This window comes from Heliangelus exortis, chromosome 7 (genome assembly GCF_036169615.1).
Source record: "Heliangelus exortis chromosome 7, bHelExo1.hap1, whole genome shotgun sequence".
In the NCBI taxonomy this organism is placed as follows: Eukaryota; Metazoa; Chordata; class Aves; order Apodiformes; family Trochilidae; genus Heliangelus; species Heliangelus exortis.
In genome coordinates this window covers 26,961,441-26,984,945 of record NC_092428.1, presented here as the reverse complement: position 1 = coordinate 26,984,945, position 23,505 = coordinate 26,961,441, and the positions used below count along the sequence as shown (strand labels likewise).

Here is a 23,505-nt window from a genome sequence, read left to right as displayed (position 1 = left end):
GAGTTGAGCTCTCGCCTGTAGACTAGAAGAAGGGGAAAGGATACCTTTTTTTTTTTTTTTTTTAGGGTGGGAAGGGTATTTTTTTGGTAGGTATTTTGGGGTTATTTGAGCAAATATGCAAATATGCCTGCTGATAATTATATACTTGGATTCCTGAGGAAATCTCTGGTTTGAACATTCCTGCACCAAAATTGTTCAGTGCCTCAGCTCCTGGTGTTCAGGGTCCCAGGTTATGCTGAAGAGGATGGGTGAGGACTACATGCAATGCTTGGATAAGAGACTGAGCAAAGTTATTAGAAAATATATCCAGCAATCAATAGTGGACTTGCTATAAGCTCTGCCAGCCTATGTGATACATTTTAGGAGACTTTTAAAATCTATTTTCCCCTGCACTAGTACCTAGCCCCGTGGTGCAGTCATTCTACTTTTCAGCACTAGGAGCAGAGGCTCAGCCCTGGCTGCTGGGAGGGGGGGGGCATAGCTTGAAGAGCCCCTGCTGCAGAGGAAACAGCAAAGAAAAGACTGGGGACTCCAGGGCTGTGTGTCTGTCCTTCTCTCTGACCCTAGAGCTCTTGCTTTTGCTTTCTCAAACATAACTGCTTTCCCCTTCTGTTATGTTTCTATTGTTTGTTGGAGAAATGATGCCATTAAATCAACAGAGAATGATGGGAAAATGCTTTGATACGAGGCCTTCAGAGGGCACTTTTATGTGGCTGTTCATGTCCTCTCCTAAGAAAACAACCAACACAACCCTCTGTGTATCTGGCAGCTTCCTTTAATTTGTGTCCTGCCTGTGAGGGACAAATCCATCTCCAAATATTTTGGGCAGTTAACCTCCTTTATTTGTATTGAAGTGGCACAAACTGTGGTGTTGTATCCTCACTGGGATAGTTACACTCATTAGGACCTTGCATTTTCCCAGTTGTTCCTTTGGGAGCCTGGTATATCCCAGGCTTTCTTTTTCTCCAGGAAAGAGGGTTCCCCTGGCTGCAGCTACGGGGACAGCAGTGTGCCTGCTGTGCTGATGCTGTTCTGTCCTGCAGTGAGGGATGGAAATGTTCCCCTCAGGATGCAGCCATGCAGAGCAATGAACAAGGATGAGGCAAAGTCTGCCACAGTGTTTTGACTATAACTGTGCTCCCTAACCCAGGAGCATTGGCAAGGACCTGAGCTGAGGTGCAGGAGCACATAGGATGCCCCCTGGAACTGGATTTGGGTAGAGCCATTACTACTAGAGCCAGCAGTTTCTGTCACATTGCTGAGGTTTTTGCATATTTATTTTTCTTAACAACAGGTGTTCTGTTTGATCAGAAGCCTCTCTATAGAGAAACCTCTCTATATCTTTCTGGATATAGCTGTGTGTTAGATTAGATAGCAAATGGTTGTAATTTAATTTGGAGGTCAGGTGGTCACCAGCCCACTTCCCCCACAGTGAAGTGTTCTAAGGACTGAGTGATGAAGAGGAGAACATAATTTCCCAAGACTGAAAAAAAAAATAAAGTCCCAACCTTAGGAGAAAACTGAAGGGGAAAAAAGCCCCACAACCTAAACACAGAAGTAAGGACTGTGGGGAGAGAAGGGAATCAGTGGTGGCAGCTTCAGAGGAAGTTGCATCTCTGTGTCACGCCACGATAGGAATCAACTCTGGGGCTTGGCAGCAAACATGATTTCTGCTTTGTAAGAATTGTTGGGATTGTTTTCTTCCCTGCTATGAAGGAAGCTTGCTAGGGCCTGCTCTTCAGGGTATTTACTTTAGAAAGAGGAGCCTTTAGTTGCTTTCCTGATGTTTTCCTAGCTTGTTTCTGCCCCAGCAGGAGTTACCATGTTGGACAAGTAAAGCACCTGAGTTTGTTGGGCACTCTTCTTATATGGCAAGCTGCAAATGGAAGAGATGCCAACTTCTTTCAGATGTCATCCAACAGATTTTTTTGCCAGTATGAGACCTCCAGTGACTCACCAGTTGCTCTGTCATGGAAAGACTGAGACCCTTTGCAAAGAAAGACGTCACCGTGTTGCCCCCAAGGTCTCGTGCCAGTACCCTCTATTGCATACAATAAAGCAATATGGCACTGAAATACAAGACTGCTCTGTAAAAACTCCTCACAACACAGTTTCTCTGCTCTCTTCCTTCTCTTTCTTTTTTTTTTTTTTTTGCTTTCTTTTCCTTCATTTTTCTTGGATGCTGTTTCCCACCTTCCAGCGAAGGGAAGAGAAGTCTCTTGTTTGCTCAGCTCGCTGAAAAAAAGCTTTGTGTGCGTTTTCTGCTGCCGTTTTGTTAAAGTTCAGAGTTCCTAGGTTAGAGCTGCTCCTTCTCAATATGAGTCTTGTTCAAACTTCCAGAGCAGCCCACGCAGAGCTGCTTGGGTTCATCTGTGGAGTTCACAGCCCACAGCCAGTGAGACACACATTGTTTTGCCCCTCTGCTTCCATGATTCATCCTTTGCAACAAAGAGGAGCCTAATGCTCCCAACGTGAGTGTGAAGTCAGGCAGTGCTGGATTTTAGGTACATCAGTTGAAGCAGTCTGGGTGGGTTTTTTGGTTGTTTTTTTTTTTCTTTCTTTCCTCCTTGTGAGGACTCATTATATCTGAGAAGCAGACAGTTTTTGTGACTGTGATCATAGCTGTCTGACACTTGTCTGGCTTCACAGGAAAAGTAGAATAGTTCTCCAATTTTACAGTTTTCTCAGTCTGAGCAATTTTAGCTTGCCTCGGTTTTGTGAATTTTCCCTTTTATTTTGTTCAAATCTAGCAGTGATTCTCTAATTGTTCATTGTTTGCTGAAAGGATGGTGTTTTGTTTTGTTTATTTTTTCCCCTCTGATAAACACAGCACTTCTCATTTTGTTGTGGGGAGATTAATTTTTTTTTTTCTACAAATATTTATGCAATCTCTTGAAAAAAAAAAAAAAAAAAAAAAAAAAAAGAGTTTCAACTGGTCAGTGCTGGGTTGGGCTTTTTATTCTTTTCCTGTGAAAAGCTAAAAGCAGGAAAGCTGTCCAGTCATTGCAGGTGCAAGGCTGGGAATTAAAGCCTGGTTTCTGATGATCAAAATCAAGCTGGTAAAGTCTAATCCACATTTTTTGGCTTCATTCTGCTCATCACCCTGGATGAATGCTGGTGGGGTTTCAGTGTGGTGGGGATGCAGCTCAGGGGAGCAGCCTTTCTGGTGTTCAGCAGAGATGTCACTTTTTGCTGTATTTTGATTTACTGATGCTGTATTTTCGTGAGCCCTTTGCCACGTCTCCTTCCTTGCCTTACATTGCTGGTGTTCTCCAAAGCCAGCAGCACCCAGAGCAGGGACAGGGGACCCATAACCAGAACAGAAGGCTGTGCTCTCTGCTTCACTGCTCCTCTGCAAGACCCTGAAGCCATCAGGATGGGGGTCAGTTGGCCAGAGGAAGGATTTGCTTTGCTGCTTTGGAAGGTAGCCCTGAGCTGGGGGTCATCCAGCTGTTACAGCTGTCACCATCCACACATCTGCCTTTCCTCACAGCTGGGGAGAATGGCCTTCTCTAGCTGTCATCACGGGTGACTTTTCCCTCTTGCAAAGCCTGGCTGGGACTCTTAAGACTCCAAATTAGCTGAGGAGGCCTGGGCTGGGTCCCCTGCCCTGCTGACAGCTCTCACTATTCAGCAGCCTGAATGCTGCCTCTGTACCCGCCCGTCCTCTCTGCACGCCTGGCAGCTGCCCTATTGATTTTATGCAGAGAAGGAAAAAAGAAAGCAGGCCAAGGAAGGAACTGCTTTCTGCTGAAGCAGCCCCTGGGGAATCCCAGTGCTGCCAGTTGGGGCTGGTCAGCAGGAAATGGGGTACAAAAAGGCTGCTGTGGGATGTCCTGCGTGGAGGGATACGGTGCCTCTCAGGTGCCCCTTTGTTCCTGTTGCCTCTGACACTTGCATGAATCAGGGCACTGTTATCAGTTTCATTACCCCTGGACTTTCCAAGGCTTTTGAAGTGAAAAGCTTGGTGTGACACAGAGGCTGCGGGTATTTACCTGGTGCCTGAACCTACACTGTTTGCCAGCAGCTTCACCCAGCCCCTTGGAGCAGGGGTGAAGCCAGAAATACCAAACCCAGCTCCTGCTTTTGGCAGGAGGTGGGAAATCTCCCAAGGAAAAATGGTTTGAGAGTGAGACCTGTGGGCTGGGACACAGGGAAACTGGGCTGGAGTCCTGTCTGCTGGGGAATACACACGTACCCTTGGATAAATCACTTAATCTCTCTATGCTTTAGTTTCCTGTTAACAAATGATACTCCTTATCTTTCACCTCTCATCCCAGCAGAGGAGAGAGTTTGTCTTTTAGTATGTATCTTATTACAGTTCTTTGTCCATTGGCTGGGGCCCCTTTACCTTGATAGAATAAATAATTAAATTTAGATTAAATGATCTAATATAATCCTGCCCAGTGGTTACTAAAATACTTGAATGAAAGTTCATTCTCAGCCTGTCTTTCCATTTCCTCACAAGGTTAAGACATGAAGTAATTAGATGTAGACATAGGTTGTTATTGTAGAAAAATGACAAAGATCAGTGGTTATTGGTAGGAATGGCTTTTATAATCTTGTTTAATGGTCATTTACCTTTCAGTGACCTTAGTGTCAGGCAAAATTGGCAGCTCTTTTGCAAGGAATGTGCTTCCTCAATGGGGGCTTTGCAAGCTGCTGCATTTTTGGCTCAATCTTCACATGAACTAGGGTTGACACTACTGCAATGCAAGACAATTTCTGTTTGCATAGAAAGGCCACAGAGTCCTTTCAAGAGAAGCCTCTTTCATTGCTGTCCTGCTGCCATCGAATTCTCACAGAAACAGCTCAGTTGTGTTTCAAGCAGTGCTTTGCTTATTGCTGCAACCAAACTTGCAACCTTCAGAGTCCACTGTGGTCAGAGGGCTGAGCAGGAGTATCTGTAAAAAGAATTGCATTGCCTTGGAGTAAAAGGAGGGAGAACATCACTCATCCTCCTCTTTTGTGTCTGTGAGAGGAGCTGGCAGTTCTGGTTGTAACCCCCTGTAAGTCCTTCCCACACCAGTAAAGATGTTGTATTGCTGTCCACTGGAAAGTTCTGTCCTTCCAGTAATGATCATCCACTCATTGCAGGCACAAATCACCCAAGTTTTCTGGTGATTCTGATGATCCTACACCACTCTCCATCAAGTGATGCAAAATCACTGGTGACCAATACCTGTGGCCGTGGAGAAGAGCAGCAGCATCTGAGCAGTGCTGCACTGTCCAAGGGTACCCAGCATGTGTGTCCATGCTTTGTCAAGAGATGGGATAGGTCATGTCCTGGGGCTTGGAAGGACTGGATTCCATAGGAGTATTCACAGTCACCTGGGCTTGGTATTTTAATTCTTCTGGGCTGATCTTACCTTGTTTTCTGTGAAGATGGCTGAATTTTTGGAAGTATTTATTGGTATTATGGAAGTATTATGGAAGTATTTATTTGAGATGTTGCCAGAAAGATTACTTGAGTGACATTTGTGAACTGTATGTTCACAAAGAAGTGCTACCAGACTTGAGAAGAACAACGTAGCTGTGCAGGGAGGTTTCTCAAAAGCCTCTCTGGGAATTGGCCTATCTTGTGACTCAGGCTTCTGATCTGTCTACTTCATATTGCTGCTCACAGCCTTTTGATTTTGCAAATGAGGTCTTTGCACCTGTAAGTATTTTGCCCTGCAGAGCAAGCCTAGGAATCATCTCTTTACATGCTCTTATTTCTGAACTGTTAAAATAAGGAGAGCAGAACAATACAGCTTGGAGGGAGAGCCATTGGTTTCAGGCTGCTTTGGATAACCACCAACCTGCTTTTGCCATGAGCATCTTCACTACATCATCACTACAGCATGACAGGTCTTTAGCTGAGATCAAGCAGTGTTTTCCAGCCTTCAAAATCCTGAGATGGTTTGAGAAATGTGGAAAAAAAATGTTTTTAGTCCTCTTCACCAGTGGGGAGGGACTTGCTGTGATTCTTGCTTGCACAGAGGATCCTTGTAGATCCTCATTGCATCCATCTGTGCTTTTCACATTCATCAGTCTGGCAAGCATTAGCTTGTTCCTCTTCTGATACAAGAGAATGAATAGTCACATTCATTTCAATGACAGATTATTTTTGTAGGTATCAGGTTTGGATTGGGAATGTCCAGCTGAGATCAAAGAGATACTTCACAGAAGCAGAGGATTTAGATTCAGCTTCTTGCTGAAGAAGAGCAAAATTAATCTTTCTCAAGGCTCTGAATTCTGAAGCCATTCAAATCGGGCAGAGTCTTTCTGCTGACCTCTCTGTCCCAGGATCATGTCCTAAATGAGTTGCTTTGAGTCAGTAGAAGCCTGAACTCAGCTTTGGTGGGCTGGAAAATGTAACCTACTGTATGGGCTGGGCTATTCATAAGAGCTCAGCCCTGTGTGTGTGTGTTAGCTGTGGATGCCTGGGAGAAGAATAAAGTCATTTTCTGCAGTTGTGGGGGTGGAGAAGGGAACAGAAATTATAGCCCCTTCCCTGCAAACCTGGGATCGTGACTTCTATGTGGGCAGCTCCTGGGATCTGACCTGCTTCTGAAGCTTCAAATTAGGTGTTCTTTGTGCTGTGTTTCTTCTGATACCACCCCTGATGCATAAATGTCCTGTCCACTAGGATGAACTAAGAGGAACATATATTTAGGCCTGACCAGAAGTAACTGACCTCAATTGAAATCTTCTTAAGTGGTCTGCTGAAGCAGAAATGTGAGTTAAGCAAGGCTGTGATTTACCCTGGTGGAGTTTCTTAAAACAGGGTCCTTGAAGCCAGAGAGATGCTGGTTATGAGTGTGTTTGACACCAAATGCTCACAGTCCATTGCTTAATATCAGTTTAATATCATATTGTTGTTACCAAATACTCCCTGCTGCTTCTTGAAGCTGTTGTTGTGTTGCCTGGATGGCTGGGCAAAACTGCAGCTAGCAAAACTATTTGAGTTTTCACAGCATGATAGAGGTGTTTTCTATTCCCTACTGCTCCTAAATCAGACCAGAAGGTAATTAATTGGGTGTAGAGGGTATAAAACAAAGTGTGAAGAACTACTGGTTGTTAGTCTTCTCTGGAGCCATTATTGATTGATCTGGAGTCATTAGACTGTTCTGCAGTCAAGCTAGTGAAGATTAATACAGCTTGAGACCAGTAGCCTGTTTTTCAATTAATAGCTGGCAACAGAAATCTTTGCAGTGTAATTTGTACTTTATTTATCAATACTCCAACATGTATTAACCTGAGAAAGAGTTGCCTGTTGGCTAAAGACAGAGGAGTAAGAATGTGGTGGCTTACTCCTGGTCTTAGACATTCTTTGTGACCTTGGAGGTGGTAGCATTTCAGATGTTTTACCCTATGAAACTAAAATATTAACACCTTTCTGGTTCATCAGTGTACTGTGACTCAGGGGCTGTCATGGGAATGCTGTAAGTGAGGGGAATGGGCTGTTGTCCTAGAGAATTTATCCATATATCACATTCCTTGGTGGTGTGCTGGGGAGTGGTGGCAAACCCAAGCTTTGCTGCCCCCCTGCAGCTCCTGAATAATGGAGTGGGGTAGTGGGGAAGCCTCCAAATGGGAAGAATTTGGAGGAAAAAGGGGAGGAATTTTTGGAAAAAAATGCCTTTTTTTTTTTTTTTCTGTGCTTTTCCTACATGCCATTCTTGTGCAGTGCTTCCTCCACGTATTACCCTGTTATTTCCTCCCTGGAGCAGGGCTCCTGCCACTGCTGCTAATTAGTCCCCAATAAACTTTGGTGTGAACAAAAGCAAGAGATTAAATGCCTGTTGCTTCAGCTTGAGGCCTGCCAGGGGATTGATTTGTCAGTGGCAGAGCTGAGTAACACCTCCTCAGAAGGCAAACAAAGCTATTAGCCCAGCTGAGTTGCTTGTTGTGGGTGTGCAGGGACATCTCTGGTACAACAGGTTTTCTCCAGGGTGGCTGGGATGCTGCTCAGCCTTGGGTCTTCAGTTCCACATGGTACAGGGAGCTCTGGTCATGACCCAAGCAAGACAGTTTGTGAGGATGTTGAATTATGAATAATGTACGTGGAAGTTTTTTGACTTTTTGAGGCTATGCACCCAAATATTTTCAAAACAATACAGAGGGAGAAATGAGGAGGCTTCCAGAGGAACTAGAAAGCACAGTGTTGGGTAGATCCAAATCCAGATGATGTTTGAATGATGTCTTTATTCACTAGCTTGGGACTGAAGATTCATGTGTCAAGATCTTGCTGGTTGCTCCAGTGCAATCTTAGACCTAATGCTTGAAACCATTCCATTATAGCAAGAAGAATACATGGGATTTTATTGGTGTGTGAACAGAATAAAGCAAATTGGAGCCTTTTTGGTTTTGGACCCACTCTCTTTCAAGACCAGCAGGAGAGTTCGAGTTGGAAAACTAAATATGAATTATTCCAGGGCAGAAAAACACAGAGGATCTTAGAAAGTTCAGAATTAACAAATGTCCTCCTTTGAAATGCCACCCAGCTGCTTTGCCAACAGCTTTCTCTGTTGCTGTTGTAGCTCTCGAGCAGCTGCTGACAGAACTTGAAGATTTTCTGAGGATCCTGGACAAGGAGAACCTGAGCAGCACTGCTGTTGTGAAGAAGAGCTTCCTCTCCGACCTGCTGCGAGTCTACACCAAGTCCAGTGGTATGGGCAAGGAAAACCAAGGATAGGGTAGTGGGAACTGCTACAGGGTCTGGATACAACATTTTCTACATTTTCTTGGAGGCTGGTGGGAAGGGGAGACATGAAAACTAGGAGAAAATGGAATGGAGGATTTTTTTAAATTTTTTTTTTCAGTGACCTCTAACTGTTTATGTAAAATTACAGTGGTTATGTGGCCAGCTTTACGAGCAAAGGATTCCCAAGATTCCTGATACTTTCTGTTTTCCTTATTAAACCTTAAGTTTGTTTAATCCACTTTGTAAGATACACAGGATGTGCTGTTTGGCCAAGTTAATGTTTAAGTAGAAATTTTAACTTATGGAATTTCCTGACTATAAAGCATGTAATTCTTTTGCTTTCTATTATTGCTTGGGATTTTTTCTGCACATTTTCTCAACCAATAGTCTGTTCCCAGAATTTACTCAGCAAAGACACTTTCTACATCTGTCTCTTTTGGAAAAAATTAGCAACTTGAAAGGAGTGGGTGGGTGAAGAGTTCACTTTTACTTTTGATTGCAGGTGGAGATGAGGAATATATTTATATGAACAAAGTGATCGTCCACAAACAACAGGATGACCAGGAGGAACAAGACAAAGGTAGGGAGCTGGAGATGATGGTTGTCATGTATCTAGTGGGGTGATGAAGGCACATGTGGGTAGAGCTTTGCTGTACAGGGACTGGTGGAGGCCCCTCTGAAGAATGAGGCAGTGGATGGTGTGGAAGGACACTGCCATTTTCATTACATTCCTTTGGAAATCATGGTCCTTGCCAACACTGTGAGTTTATTCCTGGAAGTAGCACTTTGGAGGGTTTTATTTTGGGATAAAAAATGTTGCCTTCTAAGGCTTGCAGCTCCAGTGCCTGAAATATTTAAGGAAGCCCTCATGTTGCCTTTGGCCATGAAACATGTCAAGTCACCCCTCTGGGACCTTGAAAGCTTGTGGCACCTTTATCCTGGTGCTCTGGACTGGCCCAGAGGGTCTGCATTGTCCTGACCTTGCAAGACAAGTTCTCAGGGGTAGCTGCACCCTCTCCATCAGTGCAGGCAGAGCACCTTCCTCTCCCCAGGTATCCAAAAGCTCTGTGGTGTAAAAGCCAAGAAATGAAACCCAGATAAAATAGTCATTTCCAATTTAGTTTTCCCAGGTTTTAAATTTGTCACATGGGAAAGCACAGAATTCTCTAATAACATCCTTGCTCTTTGAAGCTCATCAGAAAGACCATTTTGATAATTGCAAAGAGTGAGATGATAACTGGCACACATCTCCTTAATGCACACGTGGTCAGAGGGTGACCCTACCCCCCAGTTTCTGATCCAAATAAATGAGACAAGAAGACTCTGGAGTGCAGTCTGCTGTCAATGTGCTGGTCCTGCAGTAGATGGGACAGCTATTGTTTGTTTTGGCTTTGTGGTGGGTTTGTTTGGATTTTTCTGTTTTGTTTTTTAAACTACCTGCAGCTGAATTTAGATTTACTTCAAATACCCTGGAAGACAGGATGTCCCTCCCAGATTACGTGTGCAGCCTCTGTGTGATCTCCAGAGGGGGCCCTCTGGGTGATGCTGTAATGCTCCAGAACAGGACTGCACAGCCTTCCAGTAGCTGCCAGTGGCTGAGCAGTGAGAGGAATATCTCTGTAGAGAAGTTCTCCTTTGGGTGGATAAAACAAGCCTTACACAGATCCACCGTGCCAAAACGCAGGGGTGAAATTCAGACAATTTATTTTCAGAGTTGGTTCTCTTATTTCAGACTTTTCTCTCTCAAGGCCATGGACCTACCCACTCAGTCTCTCCCTGTGGGACCTGGTGCTTCTCTCTCTCTCTCTCTCTGATTTCAGCAGCATCCCTATTCCAAGTAAAACTTCTGAGTTACTTGGAAATGCTGAAGTCAGTGAGACACATGGATGGGATCTTAGCCATAGATGCAGCTGGGTGTACAGCCCTGGTCCTGCCTCTTACTGCACGGAGAGGGCTGTGCCTGCCTGGTCAGAAGTGGGACCTGCAGGTTCAGATTTAGCAGAGGGAGAGACCCTAAGTACCCACTGGGGCCAGGAGTTGTGACAGGGTCTCCCAGGGGTGATGCAGCTCCCTGTACCCCTCTTACCCACTGCCACTCTATGCACTGGGTTTCACCCCTGTCCTTTGGTGAGATGTGGTGACCCTCCTTTGGGGCTGGGGTCAGTGGGACCTCTCATGCTCTGTGATCTTTCTTCATCACTGTAGCTGTGCTTGGAGCATGCTCTAGCAGTGCAGGGTGAAATCCTTTCTGAAGTGATAATACACCAGTTCCAAAAGTGCCCCCTCCAAACCTTAAAAAATTCTCATTCTGCAAAAAACTTGTGTAGGGCAACAAAGATGATTAGTGGATTGGGGCATCTCTCTCATGAGGGAAGGCTGAGAGACTGGAGAAGAGGATGCTGAGTAGAGACCTTATTAATGTCTACAAGTGTCAAAAGGGTGGCTGCAAGGAGGAGGGAGCCAGACTTTTCTCAGTAGTTCCCAGTGGCAGGACGAGGGGCAATGGGCCCAAGCTGGAGCATAGGAAGTTCCATTTAAACATAAGAAATTATTTTTTTTTACTGTGAGTGTGACAAGGCTCTGAAACAGGCTGCCTGGGGAGGTTGTGGAGTCCCCTCCTCTGGGGATATTCAAAACCCTCCTGGATGCAGTGTGATGTGCTGCAGGTGATCCTGCTTTAGTGGGAGAGTAGGACAAGATGATCTCTAGAGGTCCCTTCCAACTCTGGTAATTCTGTGATTCATTCACTGCTTCAGTTCCAAGGATCTGTACATCTGTGCTGGACAGTGTGCACTTTTGAGATGCTTTATTATGGCTTATTATGAATTCAATTATAATTGAACTCACTGCAGTGAGTGAGGAAGGCACCATCAACTGCTCCATGTCATTTGCTTGAGAATCACAGCAAGTCTCTACCCTGCAAGTCCCTGGGACTCTTCAGTGAGCCAAATGCTATCTCCCTCTGGAAGTCAGCACAGAGGAATTGGGGCGCAGGGGTCTGGTGGGGTGGGCTCCTGGTGGTGCAGAGTGTTGTCCTGTTAGCCCAGATTCCAGGAGTGATTCACTTCAACAAGGAACAGAGAGCACAGACAAACAACAGTCAGTATAGATGCAAATTTTAGCAGGCCTTGAGCTGGGCTCTTTTCTTCTTCCTTCCCTCTACTAAATTCTCTCTGACTTCCAGGTTTTAGAGTGACATCTCTTTCAGAAGACATCTACACAGTGTTAGTAATTGTCCAGGAAAAAAATACTCCTTCCCTCCCAGCCCAATAAGGAAAGTCTGTGATTTGGGGTGCTGACGTGTAGGAGGAGAAGGAAGGGGTATGTACAGCACGTGCTGCATGGACTTTCCATACAGAAAGTGTATATTAGATGCTTGTCTCCATATGCTGGGCATGGCAACAGCCTCCCTCTGTAGCCTCAGAACAGAGAACTCTGTAACATCTCCCAGGGATCTGGGAAAATCAAAGCTCCACTGCATCCTGCTCTGCTTCCCAGCTGGAGAACATGAGGATGTGTCCATGGAAGTGGGCAGGATTCCAGCAGGGTGAGGACTGAAGCTGTGGTCTCCATCCCATGTTCCAAGGCAGGTGGGAGGAGGAGGAAATTCTGGTACAGAAACCAAGCAGCATTTTCCTGGCATGGTGAGGTTCAGTGGGATGATTGTTAGGTTTGCTGGAGAGTCTAGAACAGATGGCCACCACTTGTGAAGGCTTTGGTAGTGGTTTTTACTACTGCAATTTCTCTTCTGTGGAGCTGAGCTTGGGAGGTTCTGCCTGGCACAGGAGGATATGAATTGGCCTGTGTTTCTCTCCTCTAAAGAGGACCTCTAAAAAATTCCCTGTCTGGACAGCTGTGAGCATGGAGATAATTCCCTCCTGGGTAGTAACCCACCGGGGCTTTAGGAAATCTCAAACATTTTTCTGGTGTTTTCAAAAGCAGCAATGGCCTCAACAGCTGCTGTTGATGGAAGGTGTCTGCCCTGAGAGCACCATCTCTTTGGTCCCTTACAGAAAAGGTCAATCTCCAACAGCAGCCAGTGGATATGACTCTGGCAGTATAATCGTGGAGTATTTTGGCTGGTGGTTCTCCACCTGATGGGGCTGTGTCTCACCTGCCTCACCTGCTTTATTCTGTTAGAACCTTACAAAATTTGTTTGTGAGGTGCAGACAGCTGCTTGGGGTCAGAGCCTATTGATCCATGGGTCTCTGTGTCCCCATGACTCACTGGAGTCACCCAGTACTGATGGGAGCAGTTTGCCACAAGAGACATTTGGAGCTTTTGTGCCATCATGCCAGGAGCTGCTTGCAGCCTGGCAGGGCAAAGCTCTCATCATGGCTTCTGAGCCCCAGACATGAACAAAGCAATGTGGTTCCCAGTTTCTATTTTAAAAGCCCAGAAATATGCAACAAAGTTCCTGTCTGTGTCCTCTGAGAGTGGTTCTAATCCTTGCTGTGCACTGTGCAGTGCCTTGGGAGCTTCCATGTGGCTGGAGCATCAGCAGGTGACAAAGGTAGAGCATCAGCTGGCTGCAGATTTTCAGCCCAATTCACTTTTGATTTCCTGGCCTTGCAATCATTTCTTACAAAGTATAGGGCAAGAGACACCCTATAAAAGGGGACTTTCCCTCTACACAGTATAATGCCTTCAAAGTACTGAATTTTTCAGCTATTTGGTGTCTTGCTCCCACTTGTTCCTGAGCGTTGCTCCATTGCACTCAGAGGTCATGGGATTTGGGCACTTGTTTGAGGCCACCCAGGAGTTCTGTGGTGGAGGAAGGGGGACTCAACACAAGTTTTCTGAGCTGTCAACATACCCTCCAGCTATTGAATCACTGCATTCAGCTGCTTGGAAAAATCTGACTTTCCCAAGGCAGATGCAGATTGCCTGGAGCAGTCCTGCTCCCATGTGCTCTTTCATGTGTTTGGCCGGGGCTGCTTCAAGAGCAACTCTTGAATGGAAAGCAATGCAGTTCCTGTTCTCAGGGAGCAGGGTGGCATTGGCTCCAGTTTCCTGGAAAGGCAGCAGAGGTGAGGACATCCTCCCCCATAGCAAGGACTGTGGATTTCCAGATGCTGTGTAGTGCCTGCCCCTGCTGCTGCTTCTTTAAAGACCCTTTAACATTTCATATGTGGGGCTGAGCTTCACAGTTTTCCCTCCAGATGGAAAAACATGCCCCCAAACCAGATGCCACTGCTTCTGCTGTGTCTTCAGGTGCCACATTCCTGGGTATGGCCTGACACAGCACGGTGACCCTGCAGAGCTGCCTGTAATTGTCACCCTGCTTCCTACCTGGTGAGACCACACCTTGAGTACTGTGTCCAGTTCTGGGCCCCTCAGTTCAGGAAGGATATCGAGGTCCTGGAGCAGGTCCAAAGGAGGCAACTGGGCTGGTGAAGGGACTCGAGCACAGATCCTATGAGGAGAGGCTGAGGGAGCTGGGGGTGTTGAGGCTGGAGAAGAGGAGGCTCAGGGGAGACCTCATCACTCTCTACAACGCCCTGAAAGGAGGTTGGAGCCAGGGGGGGGTTGGGCTCTTTTCCCAGGCAACTCTCAGCAAGACAAGAGGGCACAAGAGGTCTCAAGTTGTGCCAGGGGAGGTTTAGGTTGGACATTAGAAAGAATTTCTTTACTGAGAGGGTGATCAGACATTGGAATGGGCTGCCCAGGGAAGTGGTGGATTCTCCATCCCTGGAGATATTTAAAAAGAGCCTGGATGTGGCACTCAGTACCATGGGCTGGGAACTGCAGCGGTAGTGGAGCAAGGGTTGGACTTGATGACCTCTGAGGTCCCTTCCAACCCAGCCAGTTCTATGATTCTATGATACCGAAGCAGTCTCTCCCTGCCCTGCGCATCCCCGGGCAGGCAGCGCTCTGCTGGGCACTGCCCCACGCCATCCATCTGCTCTTTTTCTGCCTTGCAGGGCTGGACCGGAGAAACTCCTTAACCAATGGAGACTCGGGATTGCATTCGTCCCCTCCTCAGAAGAGCCTGCCGGACCTCCCCCCTCCAAAGGTACGTCCTGCAAATCCTCGGCTTTTCACCCTCTGGCATCTCAACCCCGCCGGGCTGCTCTTCTGCCGTGGCAAGGATAAACAGAGAGACCTCTGCCTGTGTATTTTACTGAGACAAATAGTCCCACTGAGCTTTAGTAAAGGAAAAATAATATAATAATAAAAAAAATTCCCTAGGGGCTCCCTGTTGTATGGGCTCCCAGCTCTAAGTTTGGTTTTTACACAGGCTGGAGGTCAGTGTGTGGCTGGTGGGCATCCAGAAATCCCTGTGGCTCCCAAAGCTGATGCACAGGGGGAGCAGCAGCTGGGAGAGCCTTGGAGCTTTCCAGGCTTACAAAACAGGCTCTGTTCCCTTCCAGGGAAACCCTCACCCATCAAACAGCAAGTCAGGCTCAAAGAATGAAAAGAATCAAGATTTTCCAAAGAAACAAAGGTGAGGTTGGCTCCCAACTGTTGCTTGGAGATCTCCAAGCTGTGCAGCAGCTGTGCCTGGGCTGCTGGAATGAATCAGAGAACCCACAAATCCTTCAGCCTCCAGGTGGTGGGGCGATCCCTGGGCAGTGCCAGGATCTCCCCCACCAACAGAACTTTTTTTTTGACCATGGGCAAGAGAAGATCAGGTTTGCTTCTAGCTGTAGTGCCTGGTGCTGTCTGTGCATTGGGCAAACGTGCATGATGCTGGTTGTACAAGTCACCAGCACTGTAGATGTTTCCACATGGCAGCTCTAAGTCTGGTCAGGGTCCAGTTAGAAATCCATCCAGGGTCCAGTTCAACACCATCAGCTGTCAATGGGATTTTGTCTCTGTGCCAGCAAGGCAGCCCAGCTGTCCTCAAGAGACATGGGTCATCCTCACACCCCTGAATGTTGCTGTTCAGGAGATCCAACATGGGAATCACTGAGATGTCAGGATGTGGGAGGAAAGGAGAGCATGGAATATGCATGGGGAGGAGAGGGAAGCATGGAGGAGGACAGGCTGGTGCATCCATCAACCATAGTGGCCCCAGGACTTCTGCCCAGGGGACTGTGTGGTCCAGCTGGAGGAGCTGGGAAAACAAGGGATTTGGATGGGATGTGGATGGCAAAGCTTTGGACACAGTGCAGTTGGCTGCTGAGTGCTTCTCCAGCCACAGGGGAGCTCTGCCCACACAGCCAGCCAGGGATAGTTTCCTGGGAGCAGTGACCAGAGCAGGAATCACTGTTTGATTTTGGGTCTCTCAAAGCCTAACTGAGTGGTGGCTGTGGCAGGGAGGTGGGAGGGAGGTTCAGGTGGTTTAGTGGAATGGAGGCATCATCAGAGCAGCAGCCAGGTGTCCCTAAAGCATCTCTCAAGCCTGTGCTTTGTGTAGCCCAGCTTTCTAATTGGGTCATCTGGAAATTAAACGAGGGAATTAGAAGAATAAAAAGTCTTGCATATTAGTTGAAAAGAGTACCTAAGCCATCCATCTTCTCCCAGGCCTGTGCTGGAAACTACTTTCTCCCACTGAAGTTAGTCTGCTGTAGATAAAGCAATCAAATGCCTCCTCACTGTGAGCATCTGGGTGTCAGTGAGCTGCTGGCAGCAAAGGGATCTGAGCATACTTGAAGGAGTGGGGCTGGAGAGAGCTTGTGTGGTCCCATTTAGTGTATGGAAAATGCTGTGGTGGGGAAATCAATCTTCCCTGTCCATGTTTGATGCTCCTCATTTAGACAACAGCTCTGGCCACCTGGGTGATGGAGAAGAGAGCCCAACTCCTTACACAGAAGTGCAGAGTTTAAGAGAGGAGATTAGGAAAGGACCTCAGAATGGATCTGGTTTAGCTCTATGGAGTTTTCTGTGGTTTGCTGATGTTAAGGCACCCCGTGGTGTTCCTTCACACTTACCTTTTGAGGCACAGGAGAAATTTGGTGATAGAGCTCTGCACAGCAGATTGTGCCTGGTACTTACTGACACCAGCAGTCAATGGGCAACCCAACAGGAGGAGCCCAGCTGGATCCCACTAATATCTTTGGATTTATCCCAAAGGAAGCTTTAAACAATGGGTCCCATGGGCTGTGGCTCAGCCATCAGTGACCTTTCTGCATCACTTTCTGCAGCCATCCACTGAGAAAGTCACATGGTGCGGGTGCCCAAAATGGTTTTATTTGCATGGTTTGTTGTGCCATATCTCAACAAACAAATGTTCTGTGAGGACCAGCTTGGGTTAGATAACACATCACGTACTTTTTGACCTAAGCTAGAGACAAAGCAACTCCATGACTTTTGGGAAAGAGAAGAGGAAAAAAAAAAAACTTCTGGGGCAGCTGAGGTGCAGACCCACCTAGTCCCTGTTGGCTTCCATTGTCTGTTGGAAACAAAACAGAGCAGCCCCTTCCCCCCCACCTCCTTCCTTGACACTTGTGGGATGGTGTCAAATAAACCCACAGCATTTCTTTGTGTAGGCAATTTGTTTATGGTCGGAGCACAATGGGAGCTGGCTACATGCAGGAGGCCACCACAGTTGGCAGCTGCAGACACATTTGCTGTCCAGAGAAGGGATTAAGAAAAGCTCTGGAGTGCCTGTATTTTGACTTTTTTCTTTAATGCATTAGGAAAAGTTCTTAAAAGGTTTAAGAGTTTGGAGGCATTTTCCTACAGTGTGCCCTGTGTGGCTCTGGAAGGCAAGCTCAGAGTCTGCTCATGGCATCAGGCAGACTCAGGTAGTGAGGAATTTTCATCCAAGGCACCTGGGAATCTTGTGAGGTTCTGGACATCAGAAGTGGTGGTGGAAATACCCAGGGCAGCATGGAGAGCTTTGAACCTGCATTTGATGATGCTGGTATGGCTTGCAAAGGGCCTGTCCCTTCCCTTCAGGCTGCTAGGAGCTATCAAAGGGATTGGTGTGAAGGACCATGCATGATCCATGACCTTCAACACTGCTGTCTCTGCAGAGAGAAAGAGAGACCTGCTCTTCTGCCTGGCTTTCTGGGAGGAGTGGGGCTTTAGCTTTGCACACACTGCCCATCCTATCCAGGATTTGCACAGCTCTCTGTCAGAAGTCAGATGGAGCTCTGTGAGCCAGAGCATCCCATGGTCAGATGACTGGGAGTGGTTTGACCTGGGTGAGGAGAGGGGGTGCAACTGTGGGGTCATGCTGGGGGATGGGATGCCACTTATTTTGGGAAGAGCATAAACTGTGCACTTATCTTACTGTAGTCCCTGCCTCTGCTGTCTCACATTCAACAGCCATGTGAATTGCTTGAAAATGTAAAAGTTTGTTTCTTAGCTTCCCTTTGTGTTTTTTTTTCATTCCTCCTGTGTTGGTATTTTTCAAGGATCAAGGCACTGTTTTTCCTGCCAGCCCTTGCTTGTGTTTAGGGAGGGGTTTGGCAGGCACCACAGGGATTTTCCAACACTTGGACTCTTTTCAAAGGCTTATTTTCCATTAGTGTTCTTTATCCATTTCCTTAATCTTTTTTTTTTTTTTTTTTTTCTCTCAGAGCACAATTAAAGATTCCCGATGTAGTTCCTAGAGCAGAGATTTTTAGCTGTAGGTTCACTGTTAATCAGAGACTTGGAGAGACACCACCAATGACCTCTCAGACTATGCTGTTCAGGGTAAAGCCAGGGCTGCACCAATTGTCCTCCCTTCTGGTTCCCTGTAAAGGTCATCAATAGCACAGAGGAACATCCCCACTCATGATGAGCAGATATGGGGGGGTTGCTGTAGCAGGCAGAAATCCCAGTTCATGGTAAGGCCAGTGGGTTGCAACTGCTGCTTCTGAGGAAACCTGAGTTGATCCTCCCAGGGCTTTCAGCAGGATTAAAGAAAATAACATTTATCATGCAACTATGCAGTAATTCCAAAGAAATTGAAACACTTGAGCTCAGCAGTCTCTTTCTTCCTTTGTCATCTCAAGCAGCTTATGAAAATCTTGATGCACACATCTGAAAGATCTGATCCACTGGGATGTACTTTAGAGCTAAAGAAAGAGTCATAGAATGGTTTGGGTTGGAAGGAACCATGAAGATCATCAAGTTCCAACTCCTACCTCATTGTTTTCAAGTATCTGTTTTTACCTTAAATCGTGCTTCTTTTGTTTGTTTATTCTGCAGATTCCTGAAACGAAACAACCTCCAGTCCCCAAGATTGAATCCCCAGAGGGATATTACGAAGAGGCTGAGCCATATGATGTCTCTGTAAATGGTATATCACAGCTTGCTCTCGAGGGGGATCACGGGGGAGATGGAGGACTTGAGAACAAGTAACCAAAAGTGTTGGCTTTTTTTAAAGCTTGTGTGTCAAAATTGTTTTCTGGTGCTGGTCATTACACATCTAATGCTAGCTGGAAAGAGAAGCCTACTAAATTGCTCAATTTTTAAACTTTCCTGTAGAAATAAGTTGTATGGCTGGGTTAATATGACTAAAATATTGTAAATCATGTGGGTTCTCTTTGTTTTGATGGTTTTCTGGCAGATAGGCCATAGCCAAATACAGGTTTCTGCTGAGGAGTGGTGAAGCTGTGGTGGCTTGCAGTCATGTCCTAGTGCCCTAATTGTCCCTTTGGGGCTCAAAATCCCTGACTCTTGGCCTGTTAGCCTTGATAACAATTTTTTTAATGGGCTATTTATTCAGTTGTGTCTCTCGTGGAAGTTTAGCCCTCTGTAAACTTGATTAGGAAGCCACCCTTTATGTGAGGGAGTAGTGTGTGGGTTCCCTCTTCACACACTGTCTTGCTTCTTGGGTCAGCACCTCCCAACAATGTCCTGAGCAGTGCCACCAAGACCTGTCACTTGTGGGTTCCCCATCCCTTTGGGAGGAGACTAGCAGCTCCTAGATGCTCGTTTTTTAACATTTATTTGTCTATCTTCATTTCTGCATCTTTCATGAGAGATTTTTCTCCCCCTGGTCTAATAGCAGGGCTGATCTTGTCATCATTTGGTAAAGCATTTAAGCCAGAGACAGATTGCATCTTGGTGCTGCAGAGGCAGATCTCTGCTCATCAGCCAGGACAGCAGCAGGATGGGGTGTGATTGCATACATGTGGGGGGCAGAGCTGAGGGGGACAGCCAAGGGAAGCAGAGAAATGAGAGTTAAAGGTAAAAGATTTGGATCTAAAGCCTTTGCTGCTGAATCTGCACTGCTCACCAGAGAAGCTGAGTCCTCCCCAGCCAGGGAAGAGCTGCAGGCTCATCCCAGCTGGATTAGAACATGCCATTTGGTGTGGAGGAGAGGCCTCCTCAGCTCTGCCACTTGCAGTTAGGTGCCAATCTGATTTTGCCAAAACACTCTGGGTTGTTTGGCTGAGGGCAGGGCTGTGATGAGCGGGTGATCCCTCCTGCAGCTGGGGCAGCCTCCTCCCTCCCCATGGGGGGTTTGCAGTTGCCTGCACGTTAAGATAAATGGACTTTATTTTATTTTTTTTTTTATCCCTCTCAACATTGGGAAAGAGGATAACTCACTAAGAGCCATGGCATGTAAAAACATACACCGGATTAACTGGAGCACAGCCATGGATTTGTGTGCTGGGAAAAGCAGGTTACACTCTCCAGGCAGCTCCATAAACTCATGTTGCCTGGAGAGCCTTGGCTGGCAGGAGTGATAAGCACACACCCAGCTTAAACCTCCCCTTTCCCTTGGTAACCTGCTGCTCAAAGATGCAAACACACCCACCATCTGCTGAAATCCAGGCCAGTCAGATGCCTGAAGAAGTAAGAAATCAGAGCCGCACAAGCATGGTTGAAAAAAGGCAAAAAAACCCAAAAGGAAACTATGATGGGAGCACTGTCAAACTGGGGCAGTCTGTGGGTGCTGGGGATAGTTGTTTGGCCAGAGGAATCAGCATTCTACCAGGCAGCATCACAGTGGTGGCAGAGGAAGGAGCCCGTGGAGCCAGATGGGACATTGAGTCCAGGCTGTCCCTCACGGCTGAGCTCCACCCCTTCTGCAGGCCCCAGCTGGTCCCTTCTTCTGCACAAACAGCCTGAGATGCTATGGCCTTTGGGGTGGTTTGTGTGAGAAGAAAGGTGGCATTGTGTCACCAAGAATCTGTGCTTTTCCAAAGCATCATGTTGGAGGAGGTGCCTTGGGGTGAGGGGAAGGGGGAGCAGGGAGAGATGTGGAGCAGCAGGTATGTGGCAGAGGGAGGCTGTGGGGACCTCAGGAGAGGGTAAAACAGGGCACACCATGGAGAGGGCAGGGCAGCAGTGCTGAGAAGCTCCTGTTGCCCTGGTTTGCCTCAAGAGATCAGGCCTCCAATCCATGGCACACGGGGCAAACCCATGTTCAACGAGTACAAACCTAGGTTCCCCCCCCATTTTCCCCTTTTTCTAGATGGCAGTAGTACTCTGTTCCTGTCCTACCTCCATGCTCCTTGCTAGCACCTGCCTTGAGACCTTGATACAACTGGTAGTCTGGACATACATGGGTTTGTCTTGGCCAGAGATGCTGAAGCCTGACCCCAGTAACCCCTCCAAACCCTCTCTCTCACACATAGGTGGGGCAGGGGTCCAGGGAGCTTGTGGTGCTATTTCTAACAGAGCCTTGGAAGTCACCCATGTGTCTCCAAACAAATGGGCGTAGTGAAATCAAAAATAGGAACATCACTAAAATTGGTGGGTGCACTGCCAAGAAGGGACATCAACAGAAGCCTCCAGATGGGCTGAAGAGATAGAGAATTAGTGCAGTGTCAGAGGTGGGGCTGAGGAGCACTGTGACAAGTCATGGGTGAATTAATTAAAATTAAGCAGGAGAGTGAGGCTGCTGGGTCTCAGGATCCCTCTTTCATCAGCAGGATTCCTGTCTCTCTGCTGGGGATGCCTCTGCTTTTCATTTTACAGCTCTGGCAAATGCTGCTGTTTCCCCCTTCCTCCTGGGCTCAAATGTGTTCAGCCCTTATCATCCTTGGCTGTGTTTGCATAATTGCAGAGTGTGATAAGAAACAGAGTGAAGACACAAGGGGCAACGTGACTGCCAGCTGAGCATTAACTATTCTGGTTGAAACAGCTCATCTGCCTGGGCTGATTTTAATTGTGATGATGATTCTGTTTTAAAGGGAATTGCCTTGTTTGAGGGGGGTGGGGGGGGCTCTCCCTCTGTGAAATCTCATCATGCTGTGTGCTCTTCCACCATCCCAGGGATGGAGCATCCTGACCAGCTGAAGGAGGAGTGCAGGGCTGAGCTGGACTGACACTTCTGTTCTCTGCATTTGCTTATCTGTGGCTTTCTCTCTTTGTCTCCCTTTCTCTTTGCTTTTGACTGTGCAGGTCTTTTTGGTAGGCTTGCTGCAGCTGGACCCCGGCCAGGGTTGCAGGTTACTGAGGGTGTTATTTATGCCACAATAACGATGGGTATGGCATGCTTTCCAAACCTCAAGTGCCTTTTCTCTTTTTCAAAAGAAGCCTCAGTTTTAGCAAAGATGATCAGCTGCCTCTCCCTGGCGTTGCCCATTACATGCATGGAGGGTAACCACCTCTCTCTCCCCTCTCTCTGCCCATGCTGGAAATTTTGCACGTTTTTTGTGCCTATCTCTGTGCTCAAGACAACAATGAAGAGAACTTCCCTAGCCTTTATTCTGCTGGTTCTGACCACTGATGATACATGAGCTGACACATGATCATGCTGGCTGTGTTGGCAAGTGCATGTTCAGGAAATGTTGAAGCTGCTCTGCTCAAGCAGAGGAAACTCTGGCATGCAAGATGGTTGGAGCTTCCCATGTCATGGTATTGATTTAGCTCTCTGGCAGGTCATGGGAAGATAAACAGGAAAGCAGAGGTGGATCTATATAAGGACATCCCAGAACATGGCTGCCACTGGTGTCACCTCAGTGAGAGGATAAAACTGTGCCCTTAGCTGAAAGTGCCAGTAGGTGGAAATGAAGACCCTGAAGTGCCTGAGCTGAATGATTTGGGATCAAGTGAGCCCTAGTAGTGATGACAACATTGTCCTAAGTCACCCAAGCTGGTTTTGTCCCGGTTAGCCAACTATACATCAAAATGCTTTTCTGCCATGAGGCTCTAACAGTGTAACTGGGCCAGCAACAGCTGCAGGTCTACAAGTAGAGAAGACCTCATCTCTTGGAGCACTTGTGGTTGATGTACAAACAAGCAGCCAGGGCTCCTGCTCAGAGATGTCTTGTTCCCCCTGGAGAAAGGTGACAGCCTGAGGCCTAATACCTAGGTGAGGGGCACCAGAGCTACCCAAAAGGGATAAGATGGGCAGTTAATGATAGCCCCATGTTGATAAGGAGGGAGATGTCGAAGATGTGGTTCCTGTAGGCATCCTTACTGCTGCATAAGGAAGGGTCCCTGGCAGTGCAAAGATTCAGCTTCTTGGTATTTCTAAGGACAAGGAACCTCATCCCTTGTGCTCCATCTGAATTTGTGTCTAGTTGTCTGTGGACAAGGTCTGCACATCAGTAATGCATTGCAGGGTAATGGTTTTCCATAAGAGATGGATCTGATCAGTTCAGGGTATGGAGATGGTGAGCCAGTAGTGTGCTGACAGCACCAGAGACTTTGAAAGAAAGTATTTGTTTTTAAATAAGTTTGTTAAAAGGGTGCAGTTTTGATCACTTGAGGGAGACTGGCAGTAAGATTGTAGCTTCATTACTGCATCCCAGTTCCTTTTGTTTTAAGAACAAATAAACCCAACCTAAGAAATGTTCTTGAGTGAAGCTCCTAGTGCTCCTCCCCTCTTTTCTGTTGCTTTTCCTCCTTTTATTTTGCACCAATCTGATAATGGTACTTTTATATGGATGTAAAGATTTGGTGAGAATCAAAATCAGATTAAATTCTGGTGAGAGAAATTTGTTTGGTAGAACAAGAATGCAAAACCCTTCAC

The 23,505-nt window shown here is 46.8% G+C and overlaps 1 protein-coding gene across 5 annotated transcripts in view; it reads left to right on the top strand.

Annotated features, from left to right (window-relative positions):
• Positions 1-23,505, top strand: part of AFAP1L2 (actin filament associated protein 1 like 2) — a 69,663-nt gene that overhangs the window by 33,702 nt on the left and 12,456 nt on the right. For all 5 annotated transcript variants that reach the window (XM_071749467.1, XM_071749464.1, XM_071749466.1 and 2 more), the window contains exons 2-5: positions 8,526-8,654; positions 9,192-9,269; positions 14,615-14,706; positions 18,780-18,870. In XM_071749467.1, coding sequence (XP_071605568.1) covers positions 8,526-8,654; positions 9,192-9,269; positions 14,615-14,706; positions 18,780-18,870 — 390 coding nt within the window. The remainder of the gene's footprint in view (positions 1-8,525; positions 8,655-9,191; positions 9,270-14,614; positions 14,707-18,779; positions 18,871-23,505) is intronic.